Below are 21,418 nucleotides of genomic sequence, written 5' to 3'. Positions count from 1 at the left end.
CTCCATTAAAAAGAAACTCAAAGAAATCAACAGCAAGACACATCATAATTAAAATACCAAAGCTAAGGAATAAAGAGAAAATATTAAAAGCTGCTAGAGAAAAAAAGACTATCACCTACAAAGGAGCCCCCATAAGATGACTTCCGACTTCTCAACAGAAACACTTGAGGCCAGAAGGGAATGGCAAGAAATATTCAAAGTGATGCAGAACAAGAGCCTACAACCAAGACTACTCTATCCAGCAAGGCTATCATTTAAAATTGAAGGAGAAATTAAAAGCTTTCCAGACATAAAAAAACTCAAAGAATTCACTACCATCAAACCAAGGCTGGAAGAAACGCTAACGGGCCTGTTGTAAACAGATCAAAGGAGAAAAAGAATATAGCAAAAGAGGAATACAGTTTTAAAGAATAAAATGGCAATAAACAATTACATATCAATAATAATCTTAAATGTAAATGGATTAAATGATTCAATCAAAAGACATAGGGTAGCTGCGTGGATAAGAAAACAGGACCCATACATATACTGTCTACAAGATACACACCTTAAAACAAAAGATGAACATAGACTGAAGATAAAAGGATGGAAAAAAATATTTCACGCAAATGGAAATGAAAAAAAAGCTGGGGTAGCAATACTTATATCAGACAAAATGGACTTTAAAACAAAGACTATAGTTAGAGATAAAGAAGGTCACTACATAATGATAAAGGGAGCAATCCAACAGGAAGATATAACCGTTATAAATATCTATGCACCTAATATAGGAGCACCTAAATATATAATGCAGACTTTGATGGATTTAAAGGGCGAGATCAACAGCAATACTATAATAGTAGGGGATTTCAATACCCCACTAACATCACTAGATAGATCCTCAAGAAAGAAAATTAACAAAGAAACAGAAGACTTAAAGGATATACTAGATCAACTTGATTTAACAGATATCTTCAGAACCTTTCACCCTAAAACAGCAGAATATACATTCTTTTCAAGTGCTCATGGTACATTCTCTAGAATAGACCACATGTTAGGGCACAAAAGCGGTCTCAACAAATTTAAGAAGATTGAAATCATATTGAGCACTTTCTCTGATCACAATGGCATGAAACTAGAAATCAACCACAACAGAAAAACTGAAAAATACTCAAACACTTGGAAACTAAATAGCATGTTATTAAATAACAAATGGGTAAACAATGAGATCAAAGAAGAAATTAAAAAATTTCTAGAAACAAACGATAATGAGCATACATCAACTCAAAATTTATGGGACACAGCAAAAGCAGTCCTGAGAGGGAAGTTCATAGCATTACAGGCATACCTCAAGAAGCTAGAAAAAGCTCAAATAAACAACTTGACCCTACATCTAAAAGAACTAGAAAAAGAACAGCAAGTAAAGCCCAGAGGTAGTAGAAGGAAGGAAATAATAAAGATCAGAGCAGAAATAAATGACATAGAGGCTAAAGAAACAATACAGAGGATCAATGAAACCAGGAGCTGGTTCTTTGAAAAGGTAAACAAGATCGATGAACCTTTAACCAGACTCACCAAGAAAAAAAAGAGAGAGGCTCAAATAAATAAAATTAGAAACGAGAATGGAGAAATAACAACTGACACAACAGAAATACAAAATATTGTAAGAAAATACTATGAAGAACTGTATGCCAAAAAACTAGACAAGCTAGATGAAATGGACAAATTCCTTGAAACATACAATCTTCCAAAAATTAATCTGGAAGAATCAGAAAACCTAACCACACCAATTACAACAAATGAGATTGAAACAGTTATCAAAAAACTCCCCAAAAAGAAAAGTCCTGGGCCTGATGGCTTCACAAGTAAATTCTACCAAATATTCAAAGAAGAACTAACTCCTATCCTTCTCAAGTTATTTCAAAAAATTCAAGAGGAAGGAAGACTTCCAAGCTCCTTTTATGAGACAAGCATAATTCTGATTCCAAAACCAGGCAAAGACAACACAAAGAAAGAAAATTATAGGCCAATATCCGTGATAAATTTAGCTGCTAAAATCCTCAACAAAATATTAGCAAACCGGATCCAGCAATATATGAAAAAAATCATACACCATGATCAAGTGGGATTTATTCTTGGGAGGCAAGGCTGGTACAATATTTGCAAATCAATCAATGTGATTCATCACATAAATAAAAGGAAAGAGAAAAAACACATGATAATTTCAATAGATGCAAAAAAGCATTTGATAAAATCCAGCCCCCATTTATGATCCAAACTCTCAGCAAAGTGGGAATACATGGAACATACCTCAACATGATAAAGGCCATCTATGACAAACCCACAGCCAACATCATACTCAATGGGCAAAAATTAAAAGCAATCCCCTTAAGATCAGGAACAAGGCAGGGGTGGCCCCTTTCACCACTCTTATTCAACATAGTTCTGGAAGTCCAAGCCACAGTAATCAGACAAGAAAAAGAAATAAAAGTATCCAAATTGGAAAAGAAGAAGTAAAACTATCATTATTTGCAGATGATAGGATATTGTATATAGAAAAACCTAAAGTCGCAGTCAAAAAACTACTAGACTTGATAAATTCAGCAAGGTGGCAGGATATAAAATTAATACTCAGAAATCAGAGACATTTTTATACACTAACAATAAACTGTCAGAAAGAGAAATTAAGGAATCAATCCCCTCGAAAGTATGATGCTAATAAGTCAGGAGGAGAAAGGCAAATAATGTATGATTTCACTGTATGTGAAATCAAAAAACAAAAAATAACTCAGATACAGAGGAAATACTTGTAGTTACCAGATGGTAAAGGGGATGGGGGGGATGAAAGAGTAAAAGGGGGTCTACTGTATGGTGGTGGATAGTAACTAGACTCTTCAGGGTGATCCCTTTGTAGTGTATATAGATGTCAAGTTATAATGTGATAAACCTGACACTTATATAACAGAAGTATTAATATATTAAAAATGTCATAGAGAGAGAAAGGAGAAGGATGGCTGCAGGGCTGGAGTCAGGGGAGTGGGGAGTTCATATTCGATGGGTACTACAGTTTCAGTTTGGGAAGATGCATGGTGGTGATGGTTGCCTAACAATGTGAATGTACTTAATGCCACTGAGTTGTACAATTAAAAATGGTTAAAATGGTAAATTTTATGTACACATTACCACAGCTTAAAAAATTTACCAAACACTTACCTCTTTCCTCCCTCTGAGCCTCTGTTTACACATTTCTCTTCTTCTAGGACACCCTTCCCCATCTGTCCACATAGGATCAACTCTGAGGGACTCGGATTTCTTTTTCTAGGAAGTCTTCACTTACCATTGCTCCCTGCCCCTCAACTCTGGCCTACCTACAGCATAATCCTGCTGTAACCCACAAGATAACACTGTTCCTTGGGGCTCCCTCTTCCTAGCTGGTTTCTGAGCTCCTAGAAACAGGGATGTTGTCCCCTCCTCACCTGGGGTCTCCCCTGCCTACCCCAGGGCACCTAGCATTAGGCATTTACCTTCATGCTGGCCACTGCCAGTGTGTTCTTCAGCCGGTACTTCCCATCCTTCTGGGGATAGGTGTACAGGAGCATGTCACTCATCTGAGAAGAAGGAAAGCCCATCAGATATGTCTTGGCTCCAGAAGGCTGAGCACTGGGTGTACAGGCATTCGGCATTCCCCAGTGACCCCATAGGAGAGCCAAAACCACTGTGGACTAAAACATTAGCCTCTTCCCCACAGTTCCGCTCCCAGGTACTCAAGAGGAATACATGCCAATGCCCACCAAAAGTCAAGTACAGAGACGTGCAAAGTCATTATTCACAGTAAGAGTGGAAACAACCCAACTGTAACCACAGGTGAATGGATCAACAAACTGTGGTCCATCTATACTGTGGAATACCACACAGCAATCAACAGGAACAAATGATGACACACACAATGACACAGATGAAGCTCAAAACATGCTGACTGAAAGAAGCCAGACACAGAGTAGTACACACTGCTTGTTAACATATACTATTCCAGAACAGGCAAACTAATGTGAGTGACAGAAATTATAGAAATGAGCCCAGTGGTTGCCTGGGGTAGGGCTGGGGGAAAGTGACTAAGGGCACAGGGGACCTTTCTAGAGGGTTGGAAATGTTCTTATCTCGATCCAGGTGGTGGTTACATGATGACACAGATTTGTCAATATACTCTGACATATACAATTAAGATGAATGCATCTTACTCTGTATAAATTAAGCCTCTATAAAGTATAGTTAAAGAAAGAAGGAAGGGAGGTCCTCAGGATAGGGAATTGATGGGTCCTGTTCACTGTTGCACCTCCAGTGACATAGTAGGTGCTCAATTAGCATTTATTGAATGAACAACTAAGGCTCCCCACCCTCATGCAAGGCAGACAGGAAAAAAACATAATGAATGTCACTTCACCTCTTTAGGAGAGAGTATTTCTATTTGGCTAAAAAGGTTTACGATTTGAAGAGATGACATCACGCTCCTGGTGGTCTGTGGGCTGTCAATCCTGACCCTGCTCTGTAGCTGCTGTGTGACTATCGGCAAGCTGTTTCCCTCTCTGAGCCTCAGCTTCCTCACCTGTGAAATTAGGGCCATCTCTGCCCCGATTTCACTAAGGAGACTAAGAGAGGGCCCTGAGTGAGCCCTCTATCATGGGAGCACTGCACAGGACACAGCATCTAAGGTCTGAAATAGGGTGAGAGCTTGGAGTTAACACTTCCTTTCCCTGTAGATGGTCTGCTGAGGGAACAGAATGAATGAATTTTCCTGACACCAGCTCTTCTTGGGACCCTGCTGTCCCAGCCAGAGTAGTATGAGAGACATGACCAGGGTGCTGAACTGCTGTGTGACCTCAGGCAAACCTGTCCTGTCTCTAAGCCTCATTGTTTCTAACTGGAACTGGAGTTGAACAGGACCAGAAAACATTTTTGGAATGGCCTAGATAATAAATATTTAAGTCTCTATGGGTCATATGGTCTCTGTTGCAATGATTCAACTCAGCTGTGGTAGTCCCAAAGCAGCCATAGACAGGAGAAACTGAGGTACAGATTGGCTAGATAACTTGCCTAAGGTCACAAAGCTCACAGGTGGTGAGCCAGGGTGTAAGTCAGGGGTAGTCAACCTTTTTATTCCTACCACCCACTTTTGTATCTCTGTTAAGTAAAATTTTCTAACTGCCCACTGGTTCCACAGTAATGGTGATTTATAAAGTAGGAAAGTCATTTTACTTTATAAAATTTATAAAGCAGAGTTACAGCAAGTTAAAGCATATAATAATAATTACTTACCAAGTACTTTATATCGGATTTTCGCTAAGTTTGGCAGAATAAATCTTTATAAAACAACTTACTATAGTTAAATCTATCTTTTTATTTATACTTTGGTTGCTCCGCTACCGCCCACCATGAAAGCTGGAATGCCCACTAGTGGGCAGTAGGGACCAGGTTGACTACCACTGGTAAGTAAATGAGTGTGCCTCTAGTCTGTTCAGGTGTGGTGTGTTGGGGGTGGCCACACAGTGAGTCCTGACCCCCTCTGCGAACACTGACCAAATCCCATACAGAGCCTCACTCATTAGCCCACTCTGAGGAACCCGCCTGTGTCACTCACCATAGTAGTCCAGCCTTTTCGTGGCTGCCCCTTGAGCACCTGCTGCCATGGCAACTGCCATTAGCACCCTGAGGTTTTATGATGGGTTCAGAACCAGGCTGCCTTTTAATTGCTCACAGTTTTCCTTTCTTCTTCAAAGCATGTGTTTTAAAGCCCCATTTGGAGGAAGGAAGACAGATTCCTTATAGAAGAGAAAGGGGGAATTTCTCACAGTAGGGAGCCTCTAGTGGGCAGCCCCACCCACCGCTCAGGCTGGATGGGCTGTGAGCGGGGACTGTGGGAGCCATGGAAACCTCTCTACAGCTTCACTGAGAACTCTGTTGACGGTGGGCGGATGCCCTGACTTTATTCTGCAGTCAAGATTTTTTTTAAAAAAAAATTTATTTTATTTATTTTTTTCTTCAGAGACAGAGAGAGAGTCAGAGATAGGGACATAGGGACAGACAGACAGGAACAGAGAGAGATGAGAAGCATCAATCATTTGTTTTTCGTTGCGACACCTTAGTTGTTCATTGATTGCTTTCTCATATGTGCCTTGACTGTGGGGCTACAGCAGACCAAGTGACTCCTTGCTCGAGCCAGCGACCTTGGGTCCAGGCTGGTGAGCTTTGCTCAAACCAGATGAGCCCGCACTCAAGCTGGCGACCTCGGGGTCTCAAACCTGGGTCCTCCGCATCCCAGTCCGACGCTCTATCCATTGTGTCATTGCCTGGTCAGGCTGCAGTTAAGATTATTTTAAGATACTGGCATCTTATGAGGAAGAAAAATTTTTCCATCACTGTGTTTGCCATGGTGCTCCTTGTCTGCCCACCCTCCTGCCATCTATCCCTCCAGGAAATAGCACTAACACCTACTCAACAGGAGAATCTGTGCTGAGATAGAGAAGGGGAACTGGGTTCAGACCCTGGAGGGGGCTTGTGGAATAATAATGCTCAGGCACTGGAGAGACCCAGGCCAGTCATCACGATTGAGTGAGAGAGAGGCTATGAAGAAGGACCAATCAGACTCTGGAGTGAGCACGGGGGAGGGAAAGAGAAAGGAAGGAAGTGGGGGGGGGGGAGTGTAGACTGGGGAAGATCATGACACTGCGAATGTGCAGGGCATTCAAAGTCCCTGTGAGAGGGACACAGCCAGAGGAGCTCACCGATGGGGACGAAGACAGAGGAGCTCCCTGGTCTAGCCACTGCTTCATGCACTTTCCTCATTTCCAGGAGGGACTACTTTCCTCATTGTCCAGAGAAGGACACGGAAGCTCAGTGAGGTACCAGCACCTGCCATGGGTTGCACAGCCAGTAAGTCAGAGCTGAGATGTGGATCTAGTCTGTCTGACTCCACAGCTGGTGCTCCTTCCTTATCATCCTGGACGCCTCTCCTTTTCATTCTGAAGAAGGCCTCAGGGAGGGCCAGTCATGAGCTGTGCTGGGGCAGAGGGAGCTGGGGACTCTGCAGCTGTAGGCAGAAAGGCCCGTGTCCCATGGGATAATTGTCAGAGGGAAGGGTGGAAACTCTTATCAAATAAGCTGCTCTATGGGCCTCATTTAATTCCCAGAACTGCCTTGTATTTCCACTTTCCCTGTGGGAAATCGAGGCTCAGACATGTTTGTGATCTAAGGGTTAGAGAGGGTTAAGAGTCAGATCAGTATCTAACCAGCTCAGTCTCCCTCATTATCACACAGATATCTAAAATTCAAGGGCATGGATAGAGTTTTTAAATATTTAGAGTCTAACATGGATCAAGGGATGGGTTCTCCCACTGGACTCCAAGATCCACAACAGGGCAGGGGCCACATCTACATACCCTGTCCAGATCTTGGCACACAGGAGATGAGTAAAGAGTTAGAGAATAAATGTCAGAGGTATATAGACAGTTCAATAAATTATCTAGAGAAAGGGACTCAAGAATCTGAGGACTTTGAGATCCTTTTGAGAACTCAAACTTTCCACTGAATTATCCACTCTGAACTATCCATTGTGTAGCTCTCAGATTCCTTTCAAAGTTCCTGCTGGGGTTCTAATCTCTTGCCTGTAGCCAAACCTCTCCCTTGTACTGCAGCACAAACCGTCAGGGTGAAGGGTTCTCATGGGGGTGTAGATGGCTGGTAGGAGGGACAAAGAGCTGCTTGAGACTTAACAGCCACTGAGGTTGATGTTACTACATTATGGGCCTGGTCATTCCCTGAGATTCCAGACTATGGGTGTTAATCATCCAAAATGTTAGATTATATTCTGTCTTGTGCACAGAGAAGAAAGTGTTAGGCTGGGGGCGTAGCCCCGGTTCTCTCTGGGCCTCTGCCACTCACTTACATGCTAGGAGATCTGGCCAAGTCAACTCTCCTTTCTGGATTGTTTTCTCACGTGATAGATAAGGCAACTGGACAGTTATTCTCGGTTTTAGGATGTTTAAATTGAGGACATGGGTAATTAAGTTTTAGCACCTTTCCATTCAAAATCTTTGAACTATAATAAATCAGGGATGGCCTGTGGTTTCCAAGGGCTAAGCTCTCAGCTTTCCGGAAAGCTCAGCTACACAGAATGAGTCTCATCCTGCAGGTTCGGCTCTGTTCTGGTCTTCTCCCCTGCCTTCCAGTTGTCCCTGAACGCTTGTCGTAGAAAATTTCATGGAACTTGACAGTCCCAGGACTTGGTCTGGGGGCCAGGTACTTACCAGGAACAGGTGCCGGGGGCGTCTGCTTTTCCCCGTTACTTTCATTAGTGTCCCTTCCTTCAGAAACTCCTGTGGGAAGAGAAGTAGACTTCAGTGGCCAGGCCGATGTCCCCTACTGCCCTAGAGAAGGGTGAGGGCAGAGGCCCTCGAGTTGGAAAGTTAAATTATGATGCCTCCTGGAGGACCAGAGAGCAGCTCCTGGGGGAATTCCCAGCGTAAGAGAGATGCTCTGAGTATGCTAGAGCAGCTCTGAAGACAGATGTCTTGGCCTCTCAGGCGCATTCCACCTGGAAATATACCAAGCCCCAGATACAGAGTGGTCCAAACAATGGCTCTCACCCTGGTGTGCTGCCACAAGAGTCCATTCAGAACAAAGCTTCTAAAGTTTTGCTAAAATAGCTGCAGACCTCTGAAGAGTGGCTATGTCCTCCTTAATTCTAGAGGATAGAGATACTTGCTTAATAAATATTTACTGAACTGATGACCCAGGACTAAACACTAAGTGTGATTTTGTTTTATAGAATCTGAGCCCAACCTCTCATTTCTTTGTCTCTTGTCCTTCATGGACTGTAACAGGTAATGGACATATTTTTACTATTTTCAAGCTGAGTTTTATGTTTCCCATTTGGGAGCTTAAAAGTGGACAAATTTGTCTCTTGAAAAATGTTATTTTCAAGATGCTTTATTGGGCTCTTGAGAGATGATTTCCCAGCAATGTGGGACTTAAATAAGAATAATTGGTGTCACTTCTTTTCTGAGGTGGAGAACTACAGGGAACACTGAACCCAAATGGCACTGTTTCTTTAAATGTTCGGAGTGGAAAACCCCAGGGGAGGCAGTCCATGGGCCCTGTGAGCCCAGCCCTGCCCTCCCTCCTCCTCACTTAAACAGCACCTGCAGCCAGGCCTGTCTGGGGCCAGCCCAGCTGAACAATGGGGCTTATCAGAGCCTCGCCCGCCTGCTGCCAGTACGTGCTCTGCCCCTGCCCCTGCCCATGGTGGCGGTGGCACTCACCCTTCCTGGACGGAGGAGATCCCCTTGGCCCCGAACGCTGTGTTCAATGTGGACAAGCTTCTGCAGGTTTTCCTGTGGGCGGGGAGCAGGGTGGGAGGAGATGGTGAGGACCCCTTCAAGGTATCTTATCTCCTCTGTAAGGGGTGGCTTTGCTTCAGAGGAGGAAAATGGAGCTCAGAAGGACCTTGCCCAAAATCTGACCTCTCGTCAGGGGCAGGATCGAGACCTGAGCCCGAGTCTGGAGTACGTTGTGTGTTGACTGCCCATAATCAGGCTATTCCTTCTGGGCCTGGGCTCTGACACTGCCACCTTTCTGCACACCATGGTGATGGTCTCTTGGCCTTGCTGTGCCATCGATACTCCTGTTTGTCTCTGGGCCACTGCTTCTACTCTAAGACTGTGTTCCCCATAAGGGCTAGAGCACCCAGACTCCAGTAACTCAGAGATGACAGATGTCCAAGGCCAGCCTGTCTCTCGGGCTTACAGACCAGGGAGGGGCCTCTGAGGAACAGTAACCAAGAAAATTCACCACTTGGGGAGAAAATGGGTCTATGCTCCTTGAAGAAAAATTAGTGTGCCTGAGAACTCCTTATCAGCCCCCCACTGGGTTATCCACAATATGTAAAGTGACACACCTTCCCCCCACTGCACAGCACCCCAAACACCAGAAATAAGAAGCATCTAACCCATGGCGCAGGTACCCTCTGAACCTCACACAGGTCAGGTTCTAAAGTCAACTAGTGAGGTAAAAGTTGTGTGCAGAAAAATTGCTGAAAAGGCCTTTACACTGTCCATCGTTTTGGGCATAAGATTACACATTAGACATGTTTAATAGTTGTTTCATTTCCATTTATGATGTAGAAGTCTTCAAGAAACAATGTCCTCACCCTAACAGTGAGGAAAAAAAAACAGATAATCTACAAAATCATAACTCTTCTTATGCTTATTGGAGAGCTGAAGTCACAAGGCAATCAACTGAACGGAATCCCAAAGACTGACAAGTCTCTCGACAGAGGTACAAACTGGCACGCCTTTGTGACAGCACTAAGGAGGGAGAGGTGGTTGGACACGGAGGGTAAGAAGAAAGCAGCTAAAATGTTAATGAATTCATAAAGGTCAGGTGTGGGCTGGTGGGGACAGTTTAGAATAACAGGGAGCCCGGACAGGAGAAACACCTGTAGTCAATTGCAAGCTCTTTTCCATAAGTTTCCACCAGGTGCTTACAGGGAAGACTGGGGGCAGGACAGGGGTCCAGAAAGAACAACCCCTCACCTTGGGGGTTGTTGAAACAAATGCTGTCTACTCCAAGGAGAGGGAGGCATAACCCCTTGCATCCAGGATGGTGCACCAATAAAAAGCAGAAATCTCCAAGACCTGCCACAGGTACAAGGCAAAGTTCGGCTGCCCTGCAGGGGAGGGGCAGGAATGCTGGAGTCCAGCTCCCAGGCCCTGCTTAGGACTGAGGCTTGACCCGAAGAGCCAAGGTTTGTGGGCTTGGCATCGAGTGACAGAAAAGAATAGTCTACCTCAAAAAGGGGCAAGAGTATGGAAGGGATCCCTTCTGTGCTACAGGAAATGCTAAAAGCTGAGGATTGAGCAGGAATATAGGAAAAAGGCCCTGGCACTTCAGGCCCCACAAACAGTACCAGGTACTAACAGTCCCCTTCTAGAGGAGCATGAAATTTGTGAAGTGCTGAAGATGACAACAGTGACAACAAAACCAAAATCCAGTTTAACTACTGATTGGATTGAACAAACTCCCACCCCTCACACGAACATCATGACAAAAAAGAAGGAATGGCCATTTCTAGGGGTAGATAACTATTTCCCTTAGTCTCTACAGCTCTTCTATACATAATGCTTGGCATTCAATCAAATATGAGAAACACAAAAAAGCAAGAAAGAACCCCAACTAATTTTCAAGAGATAAAGCATTCAACAAAACCATAATGAGAGGTAACACAGATGTTGGAAGCATCAGACAAGGACTTTAGAGTAATTATAATTAATATGTTCAAGGAGCCAGTGGAAAAGGTGGGCAGCACGCATGAACAGAGGGAGAATTTCCACAGAGATGGAGACTATACAAAGAGTCAAATGGCCCTGGCCGGTTGGCTCAGTAGTAGAGTGTCAGCCCAGCGTGTGGATGTCCCAAGTTCAATTCCCAGTAAGGGCACACAGGAGAAGTGACCACCTGCTTCTCCACCTCTCGTCTCTCTCTCTCTTCCCTTCCTACAGCCATGGCTCGATGGGTTGAGTGAGTTGGCCTCAGGTGCTGAGGATGGCTCTGTGGCCTCTGCCTCAGATGCTAAAAAAATGGCTCCATTGCTAAGCAATGAAGCAATGGTCCCAGATGGGCAGAGCATCGCCCCCTATTGGGCCTTCCAGGTGGATCCTAGTTGGGTGCATGGGGGAGTCTCTCTTCCTGCCTCCTCTCCTCTCACTAAGATTTTTTAAAAAGGTCAAATGAAAATGTTAAAAATAAAAAACATGATATCACAAATGAAGAACTCCTTTGATGGATTTAGCAGCAAACTGAACACAACTGAGGAAAAAAATCCAACAAATTTGGAGTTAGGTAAGTAAAGATTAACCAAAATGAAACATAAAGAGGAAAAAAAGTGCAGGAAAAAAACAAAAAAGAACAGATCATCCAAGAGAGTTTTCCAAAGTTAATGAATGACCACCTATGTTACAGAAACATAATTTTGTATGTCAACAATAAGTGGAAAATAAATTAATTAAAAAATAAAATTAATGACTGACAGCAAATCATAGATCTAGGAAGCTTGAGAATCACAGTAGGATAATTAACACCTAAGCCCCTAAAATCACACATACTTAGACATCACAGTCAAACTCCTGAAAGTCAAATGTACAAAGATCTTTGAGGCTACTAGAATAAAGAAACACATTACATAAGAAAGACAAATATCAAATCACCATTAAATCAGATTTCTTATCAGAAACTATGTGGGCCATAAGAAAGTGGAGTCTCATCTTAAAAATACTGAAAGAAAAAAATTGGTTAACTCAGATCTCTATACCCAGGAAAAACATCTTTCAAGAATGAAGGTAAATTGACCAATTAAGTAAATGGATGATGGATGGTGGGAGCTAGGGTTCTCATTATCTGAGTGGAAATTTACAAATAAACAAGGGGAGGAGGCTGGAATGATCCATCCATGTGGTAACAATTAGAGCTGGAGATGTCAGTAAGAACTTATGTTTAGCTTAATATAGATGGTTATATATTGACATAGATATATAGATATATAGGTTAGTACAGATAACCCTTGAATATCACAGGTTTGAATAGTGCTGGTCCACTTATATGTGGAATTTTTTCAAATGACCCATGCAGTTCCAACCCATTGTTCACGAGTCAACTATGAAGTTTGGAATCTGTGTATGCAGAGACCTGACCATAGTTATAGTCAGATTTTTTACTGCATGGGAGGTTAGTAATGAAGAATTGATGCTTCTCATCTCTCCCTCCTTGTCTGTCCCTATCTGTCCCTCTCTCTGTCTCTGTCATACATACACAAAAAAGGTCAATTGTATATACACATACATTTCTTTGCTCTATTAGCTAAGATGAACTAAAAGAAATGATGCCCCAGTAGCAATGAGCAAACCTGGTGCCCAGATCTTGGTTTCTAATATTATACAATTAAAGAAACCATGGTTTTTTGCAGAAATGAATGTTTCTAAGACTGGGGCAGAAACTGTACTGGATGAACCTGGAACACCTTATACTGTCAAAAAGTAAGGAAGTACTAAAAAAATCAAACAAATGAAAAACAAACACATACACATGGGGGTCTGTGAAAGGAGTTCAGGAACCAAATGAGAGGGCTCCACACAGTCAACACTAGCAGAATTTGAGAAATAAAATAAAGCAGTATGAGATTATAACCCAATAAAGAAAATAAAGAAAATATCCTGACATATGAATCCTGACATCACGATTGATTTATGTGTAATGATTACATTAAGTGAGAGCAAAGAGACAAATCTTCCATGCAGAAGAATTCTAAACAACTTAGGTAGACACTCTGTCCTTAAGGAGAGGGAACATAACTCCCCATTCCTCCATTGTAGGTTGTGCATATGTGTGTGTAACTTCACTGTGGAGAAACCTGACAAACACTACCTCAGCCAGATGATCAGTATCAACATCAACCATCATAAATCATGTTACTAGAATGTACCCTTCATACGATTTGATGAAAGTGGTACTTTATTTCTGTGACCTTCTTTCCCCAAATCACCAACCCAGTCTAATCATAAGAAAATATCAAATTCCAAAAGCAGAGCATCCTACAATATACATGACTTGTATTTCTCATATTTGTCAAGGTCATCAAAAATAAGGAAAGTCTGTGAAACTGTCACAGTCAAGAGAAGACTAAGAAGGTGAGATGAATAAATGAAATATGATATCCTGGATGGGAACCTGGAGCAAGACATTAGGCAAAAACTAAGGAAATCTGAATGAATCATGTTCCTTAGTTAATAATATAATATCAATATTGGTTCTTTAATGTAACACTGTATTATATTAACACATTAATAATAGGAGAAATAGGCATTCTGTGGTGGCGCAGTGGATAAAATGTCGACCTGAAACACTGAGGTCGCTGGTTCGAAAGCCTGGGCTTGCCTGGTCAAGGCATATACGGGAGTTGATGCTTCCTGCTCCTCCCCCCTTCTCTCTCTCTCTGTCTCTCTTCTCTCTCTAAAATAAATTTTTTAAAAATCGAAAAAAAGAAATTAAATAATAGGAGAAACTATGTGTGGGATGCATGGGAACTGTATTAGCTTTTCAATTTCTCCTGTAAATGTAAAATTATTCTAAAAAATAAAGTCTACTTAGGAAGTAGAATGGAGTTTCTGGGCACTGCTTGGAGGGGGACTGGGAGTTAGTGTTTAAGGGGTACAGGGTTTCAACTGGAGATGGTAAAAAAGTTCTGGAGATGGATGGTGATGGCTGCACGATGATGTGAATGTACTTAATGCCACTGAATTGTGCAGTCAGAAGGGTTAGAATAGTAATTTTTTGGTATTATATTATACCTCAATAAAATATGTGTAAAAAATAAAGTCTATTAAATGAAGGTGAAAATGGTAGAGTCCATACTCATACTCATATCTATCTCCTCACTCTCTCCTGGAGGGAGATAGTTTACTTCTATGCGGTAGAGAAGAGGGCAAGCAATACATAATTTGATATCTACCTACCTATATTAAGGGAAAGGCAGGGAGGCAGAGAGACAGACTCCCGCATGTGCCCCAACCAGGATCCACCCAGCAAGCCCCCTACCGTGTGATGCTCTGCCCATCTGAGGCCGCTGCTCCATTGCTTGGCAACCGAGCTATTTTAGCACCTGAGGCAAGGCCATGTTGCCATCCTCAGTGCCCGGGGCTAACCTGCACAAACCATTTGAGCCATGGTTGCAGGAAAAGAAGAGAGAGAGAGGAGGGGGAGAAGAAGGGAGGGGAGGGGGAGAGGTGGAGAAGCAGATGGTTGCTTCTCCTGTGTGCCCTAATTGGAAATCGAACCTGGGACTTCCACATGCCGGGCTGATGCTCTACCGCTGAGCCAACCGGCCAGGGCCATAATTTGATTTCAGGTCTCAAAAGCCTGACCTTGTAACCAGGTATCTGATTTTTCTCCTAGGGCATCTCCTGAGGCTTTGTCTGTGAACTTGCAGCTAGAATCCAGGCGCATTCACCCTCTGATCAAATTTTTCATCAGTTCTTGAAAGAGCTCTCATTGCTGACAAACACAGAGCCAACCCCAAGCCCTTATGCTTACATTGAATGACACACCTCATGGCTGAAGCAATAAAAAAAAATAAACACCCAAATGAAGGAAGCATAGGAAACATTCCCTACATAAGTTTATGTGTATCACATGAGGAGCAGGTGCTGCATATTGGCATACGGGTAAGCGTTCATGCAAGAGTAAGTGTGAGATTACAGGTATGTTGTGAACAAGGAAGTCTGGCCTGGTGGTTAAGGCAGGCTTCAATTCAAAGACAGTCTTTTCAAAAAATATTGCTGGAAGGCTTGGCCGGTTGGCTCAGTGGTAGAGCTTCGGCCTGGTGTGCGGGAGTCCTGGGTTCAATTCCCGGCCGAGGCACACAGGAGAAGCGCCCATCTGCTTCTCCACCCCTCCCCCTCTCCTTCCTCTCTGTCTCTCTCTTCTCCTCCCGTAGCCGGGCATCCATTGGAGCAAAGTTTGCCCGGGCGCTGAGGATGGCTCTGTGGCCTCTGCCTCAGGTGCTAGAATGGCTCTGATTACGGCAGAGCGACGCCCCAAGATGGGCAGAGCATCACCACTTGGTGGGCATGCCGGGTGGATCCAGGTCGGGCGCATGCGGGAGTCTGTCTGACTGCCTCCCCGTTTCCAACTTTGGGAAAAAAAAAAAAAAATATATATATATATATATATATATTTTTTTTTTTTTGCTGGAACAATTAGATACTCTTATGCAAAGGCATGAATTTTATCCATACTTCATACCATACATAAATATCAACTCAAAAATGAATGAAGAGACCTAAATGTAAAATATAAAACTAGGAAAATTCTAGGAAAACAGGAGAAAAACTTTGTAACATTGAATGAGGCAAAGATTTCTTAGATATAACATCAAAATCATGATCCATGAGAGAAAAGATTTGATAAACTGGGCTTTTTATTAAAATTAAGAACTTTTTTTTTGTGTGTGTGTGACAGAGACGGAGAGAGTCAGAGAGAGGGACAGATAGGGACAGACGGACAGGAAGGGAGAGAGATGAGAAGCATCAATCATCAGTTTTTCGTTGCAACACCTTAGTTGTTCATTGATTGCCTTCTCATATGTGCCTTGACTGGGGGGCTAAAGCAGACCGAGTAGCCCCTTGCTTGAGCCAGCGACCTTGGGTCCAAGCTGGTGAGCCTTGCTCAAACCAGATGAGCCCATGCTCAAGCTGGCGACCTCGGGGTCTCGGACTTGGGTCCTCTGCGTCCCAGTTCAATGTGCCACTGCCTGGTCAGGCAAAATTAAGAACTTCTGGTTTCTTAGAGACACTGTTAAGAGAATGAAAAGACATGCCACAGGCGGGGAGAAAATAGTTGTAAATCTCACAGCCAATAAAGGAGTGAAAGAAGACAGACAAAAAAGAGCTCATATAAAATAATTGTATAAAATTCTGGAAAATGCCAACTAATCTATAGTGACAGGGAGGGCAGACAAGTGATTTCCTGGAGATGGAGGATAAGTGATTTCCAAGGGGTACAAGGAAACTTTTTTGGGTCAAAGATAAGTTCAGTGTTGTGGTTATGGAGATGGCTTCATAGGTATATACAAATATCAAATCTGATTTAATTGTACACTTTAAACCTGTGCAATTTACAGTATTTAAGTTGTACTCCCAGGCAGACCTGGGCATGTGGAAGGGGACCTGGACCTGGACCCCAGAGAAGGAGCCCAGTGGCTGGACTTACCCCCTGCTCCATGCTGTCGTTGGCACGATCTGTGACTTTGGAGATGAGGGTCAGTGCACCTTAGGAGGGAAGCAGAGCAGAGAGCTGGGCCTCCTGGGGAGGGCCAGTCTAGTTGCCACCATCCTTACCCCTGCCCTGTCTTCTTCCCTCCCCACTCCACCTCCCCAAGGCATTTGCAGGGCCTTGTAAGAAGGTGGCACCAATTTTTCCCATGGCTGGGTCAGGTCACAGGTCCATCCCTAGCTTTGCCACTATTATCTAAATGGCCTTGACAGAGATTTGACCACTTCCTGCCTCAGTTCCCCAGGCTGTAAACAATATATTAAAATAGGAACTGCCCTGACAGGTCAAAGAACAGCCACATAGAATTGGAAGGAAACTGAGACCCTGAAGTGAGTGTTTTAGACTTGGCACTACCTCCTATCACCAAATTTTGTTACCCCCCTTCTCCTGGGGAGTCCTGTTTTGAGGCAAAGATGGGATCACCTCAAAAGCCCTGGAGGTTCATGTAACTGCATCCTCAGCTGGTGGGGAGGGGACTATGTTCTGGGCTTAGAATTGGTGTAGAGTCCAGAGTTGGGGCAAGACGGGACTGTGTCCTCTCCTCTGGGTTCATGCTGTACTTACCCTGTGTGTTATCATACTCTGCTGAGTCCGGGGAAAGGTTATTTAAATAGTCTGCAGGCAGAACAAGAGCCAGGAGTCAGTTTGCCTGGTGAGGCCAGCCCCCTCCTGTCCACAACAGAGCCCTGCTCTCTCTCCAGAGAAAGAAGAAAAATTTCAGAATAGGATGTCCACCCTCTCTCCCCTGTTAGCCCCATCACAACTCACTACGAGCACAAAATCAGGCCTCTAGGACTGCCACCACTGCTAGTCATTCTCTCATGAGTGACTACTGTGTGCCTAACTTCAGGCTATGCCTTTAGGATACCAATACAAACAAGGTGAGACTCTGCCTTTAAGAAGCACACATCTGGCAGAAACAGATGTGACCATCAGCACAGTAGAGTGTCATGTATTAATGCTTTAACTTGTTCATATCCACAAAGCTCTACACTGGCTGCAGTGGTGGGATTCAGCCGGTTTGCACCGGTTCAGCAGAACCGATACCTAATTTTTTGTTGAGTTCAGTTAACCAGTTGTTAAAATGGCACTTGTAATCAGGGTTCTCTCTAAGGTGGGTGCCTGAGCAGCCGCCCAATGTGGAAATCCCAAATTTACATTCTTACTCTTTTTTGACATTCATCTGTGCAGCACAGTGTATTTTAAGCACCCGTAGTAATGTTCACTCTGTCCATAGGTGAAAAAAATTGCAAGTGAGGATGCCAATCAAAAGCAATATGGAAATATCTTAATAGTTTTATTGTTTTTTTGTCAGGTATTATTTAATATTTTTTCATTAATATTTTAAAACTCTTTCTTATGATACAGCCTAGTTTTGTGTACCTCTTTTATTGTTCTTATTTAAGTATTAAATGCATGAAATAATCAACTACCTATTGGTATACTGTTTCTTTTTTATTCTTAAAACAGTCTTTAGGACAGAGAACCGGTTGTTAAATCATTTGAATCCCACCACTGACTGGCTAGCATCCCTCCAGATACTTCTCCATGTCACTCATTCACTCTGCCAATGCTGGCATTTTGCTGTTTCTTGAATTTGCTAAGCTTTCTTTTTTTTTTTTTTTTTAAGAGAGAGAGAGAGAGACAGGGAGGGAGAGAGATGAGAAGTATCATCACATAGTTGTGGCATTTTAGTTGTTCACTGATTGCTTCTCATATGTGCCTTGTCCAGGGGGCTCCAGCTGAGCTGTTGACCCCTTGCTCAAGCCAGCAACCTTTGGGCTCAAGCCAGTGACCCTGCACTCAAGCTGGAAACCTCAAGGTTTCAAACCTGGGACCTCAGCTCTACCCACTGTGCCACCACCGGTCAGGCCTTCCAAGTTTGTTCTTATCCCAGGGCTTTTGAACTCAGTATTCCCTCTACCTGGTACTTGCTTCTTCCACATCTGCATAGAGCTCACATCCTCACTTTGCTGAGATCTCTGGAATGTTACCTCCTCAGACTGGCCTTTCCTGAGTGTTGTATATAATTAGAGCACTGTTCACATGCTTTATTTTTCTCCAGTGCTCTTATCATTGACATATAATATTTTTATTCCCTTGTTAGAGTATAAGCGCCATAATGTCATAAAGCTTGGCTGTTTAATTCATTGCTGTATTTCTGACATTTAGCACATGGCCTGGGACATAGTGGATGCTCAATATTTGTTGAATTAGATTAATGAATTCTGCTTTCTGGCCCTAATGTATTTTTCTTACAGCACTGGTCACTACCTGGAATTATATGCATACCTCGATGTATGTGTCTATCTCCCTTACTGGACCATTGGTTCCCCAGGCTTGGGGTCTCTGTTAACATTTGAGAGGCAGTTGGGTAAGTGGGTCTGAAGCTCTGGACAGAGGTGTATCTATTTCTGGCAGGTGGAGGTAGCAAAAGGGATGACATTTCCTGGGGAGAATTTGTAGAGGAAGAAGGAAAGAGGATCTAGCACTGAGCCCTGAGAAACACAAACATTATGGGACAGTGGAGGAAGACAGGATGTCAACAAAGATGATGGAGCAGTCAGAGAAAGGCAGGGGAGAAAGTTTGTGACAGGGGTCCCAGGATGAAAAGGCTCAAGAAGCAGGAGGTGGTGAGTGGCAAAGCCTCAGAGAGGGCCAGAAGGTCCCACGTGGAAAATGCCCACTGATTTAGCCATAGGGAGGGCCTGGGTGATAAGAACCACTTTAGAGAAGCTGGCCACCCACTGTGACAAGGAGGAAATGCAGAATGGGGGGAAGTGTGAGTTTGTGTTTAGGACAGAAAGGTTGGAGGAAGTCACAGGAGGTGGCCACTGAGGCAGGGCTTCCAAGGTGGCAGCAGAGAGTCCAAAACTCAGCTGGAAGGAAGGTGGTGGCAGGGTCTGGTCCCTCCGGGGGGCAGGAGGCAGGAACTGAGAGCAATCCTCCCCCACCCCTTCTCACCAGGGTGGGAGGGGAGAGTGTCATCAATCACCTTGCCATTACCCTCCCACCCTTCCTCGGGGGCCTTCCCTCCCCACAGCCTCAGTGCACCTTGACCTCCCATGGGCCCACCTGTGAGGAGCACTTGGTACTGGAAGACACGCTGAACCACCCGCAGCAGCCTGTGCTTCATGTTCTGGCCGTCTCCTTGCTGACTCCGCTGTTTCCAAGAGATAGGGAGGACAAAACTCCTTCAGGGACCCAGCCCTTAGGGCACTGGGCTCAGGCATTCACTTGCCCTGTCTGATCCATAACTCTTCCTGGCCAAGCTGGGCTTCCCCCATCTCTAAACCAGTATCCCCTCCTCCAGGAAGGCCTCCCAGATCAGCGCCACCCTGCCATACCAGTCCATTCCTTCAGCCGTGCAGTCTATGCTACATTCAGTAATATGCTTCTCGTAGTCCCAGCTGTGCATCTAGCATTAGTGATTAAAAAAAAGCCCATTTTTTTCTGCCCAATAACTGTATTCCCAGTTGGTAGCCATTTATTGGTCACTCAAATGGCTGGGTCTCACTGAGTTGTCATTGATTGTGTGTCAGGGAAACTTCTGGGTTCTTCCTCCTGCTGCGTTATCCTCTCCTCCCTTCTGCTCTCCAGCCACAGACTGACCAAGAAGCCCCACTGATTTGCTTTTAGCTATATTCACCCCTTCCCCCCAAATCTTTAGAGCAGGTTTTCAGAGGAACAAGGGACCTACCTCAAATTCACGGACAGCAGCTGCCAGCTGAGGAGAATGGAGACAGTTCTCAGCGAGCAGACTTAGATACCTATCAAACTGCAGGATGTGAGCTGCGTGGTGGTCAAACTCCTGCTCCCGAGCAAGGAAGACATCGGCCACCTTCTGCTGGCCCTCCCTGCAGCCAGGGTAGGGGAGAAGGACAGCGAGAACTCAGCCTTGTGACCCGCACAGTGCTAGACAGTGAGAGCTAGAGTCACATCCCTAGGTGGGAACCCCAGCTGGACCCTCCCAACTTGTTTTACTTTGGGCAAATGAACACACACCTCTGTGTCTTGGCTTCTGCATCTGTCAAATGGAGAAACCATTCCACATGCTGGGGGTTAAAAAGCCCCTAGGGCAACAGAAGTAGGGGCAGGAGTCCAGGGACTGCTCACCAGTTCAGCAGCCTCTCTTCCAGCTCCTCCAGGATCCCCTGATGAAGGTTGAGGATGGCAGGGAGTTCATTCAGGCCACGCCTCAGCTCCTCCCTGGCCAATGTGTCCTTGCCCTCTTGGTCCATTTCCTCCAAGGCCTTTACAACAGCTCCATGGAAATCCTGCAACCCCAAAGGCCTGTTACCCACAGGTTGATAGGACTGAGCACAAGTCCTCCCTGGCACTTCCCCCGTGGCTTTGGAGGCCTGGCCTACAGAGACAACTGGGACCATAAGCCAGTGTCTCAGACTCCAGCATTCTCACCTGTAAAACAAAGCTAATTACACACATCTGTGGTCACAGGTAATTGATGCTCAAACAGCACCCAACACAACTCCTGGCACAGAGCAGGGCTTAAAGCAGGTTCCTTGTGGGAACCTGGGTACATGCTTTTCTTTTACAAGGTGGG

The 21,418-nt window shown here is 44.2% G+C and overlaps 1 protein-coding gene across 1 annotated transcript in view; it reads right to left on the bottom strand.

Moving 5' to 3' along the window:
* FGD5 (FYVE, RhoGEF and PH domain containing 5) overlaps positions 1-21,418 on the bottom strand; it is a 124,011-nt gene that overhangs the window by 19,369 nt on the left and 83,224 nt on the right. Inside the window, exons 6-13 of the mRNA XM_066351872.1 lie at positions 20,971-21,131; positions 20,555-20,711; positions 19,930-20,017; positions 17,419-17,469; positions 16,792-16,850; positions 9,294-9,365; positions 8,280-8,348; positions 3,504-3,587 (exon numbers count right to left, since the gene is read on the bottom strand). Coding sequence (XP_066207969.1) covers positions 3,504-3,587; positions 8,280-8,348; positions 9,294-9,365; positions 16,792-16,850; positions 17,419-17,469; positions 19,930-20,017; positions 20,555-20,711; positions 20,971-21,131 — 741 coding nt within the window. The remainder of the gene's footprint in view (positions 1-3,503; positions 3,588-8,279; positions 8,349-9,293; positions 9,366-16,791; positions 16,851-17,418; positions 17,470-19,929; positions 20,018-20,554; positions 20,712-20,970; positions 21,132-21,418) is intronic.

The sequence above is a fragment of the Saccopteryx leptura genome, chromosome 10 (assembly GCF_036850995.1).
Source record: "Saccopteryx leptura isolate mSacLep1 chromosome 10, mSacLep1_pri_phased_curated, whole genome shotgun sequence".
NCBI classification, from domain to species: Eukaryota; Metazoa; Chordata; class Mammalia; order Chiroptera; family Emballonuridae; genus Saccopteryx; species Saccopteryx leptura.
Note: the sequence above shows the minus strand (reverse complement) of the source record. Positions and strands in the feature narration are given on the sequence as shown.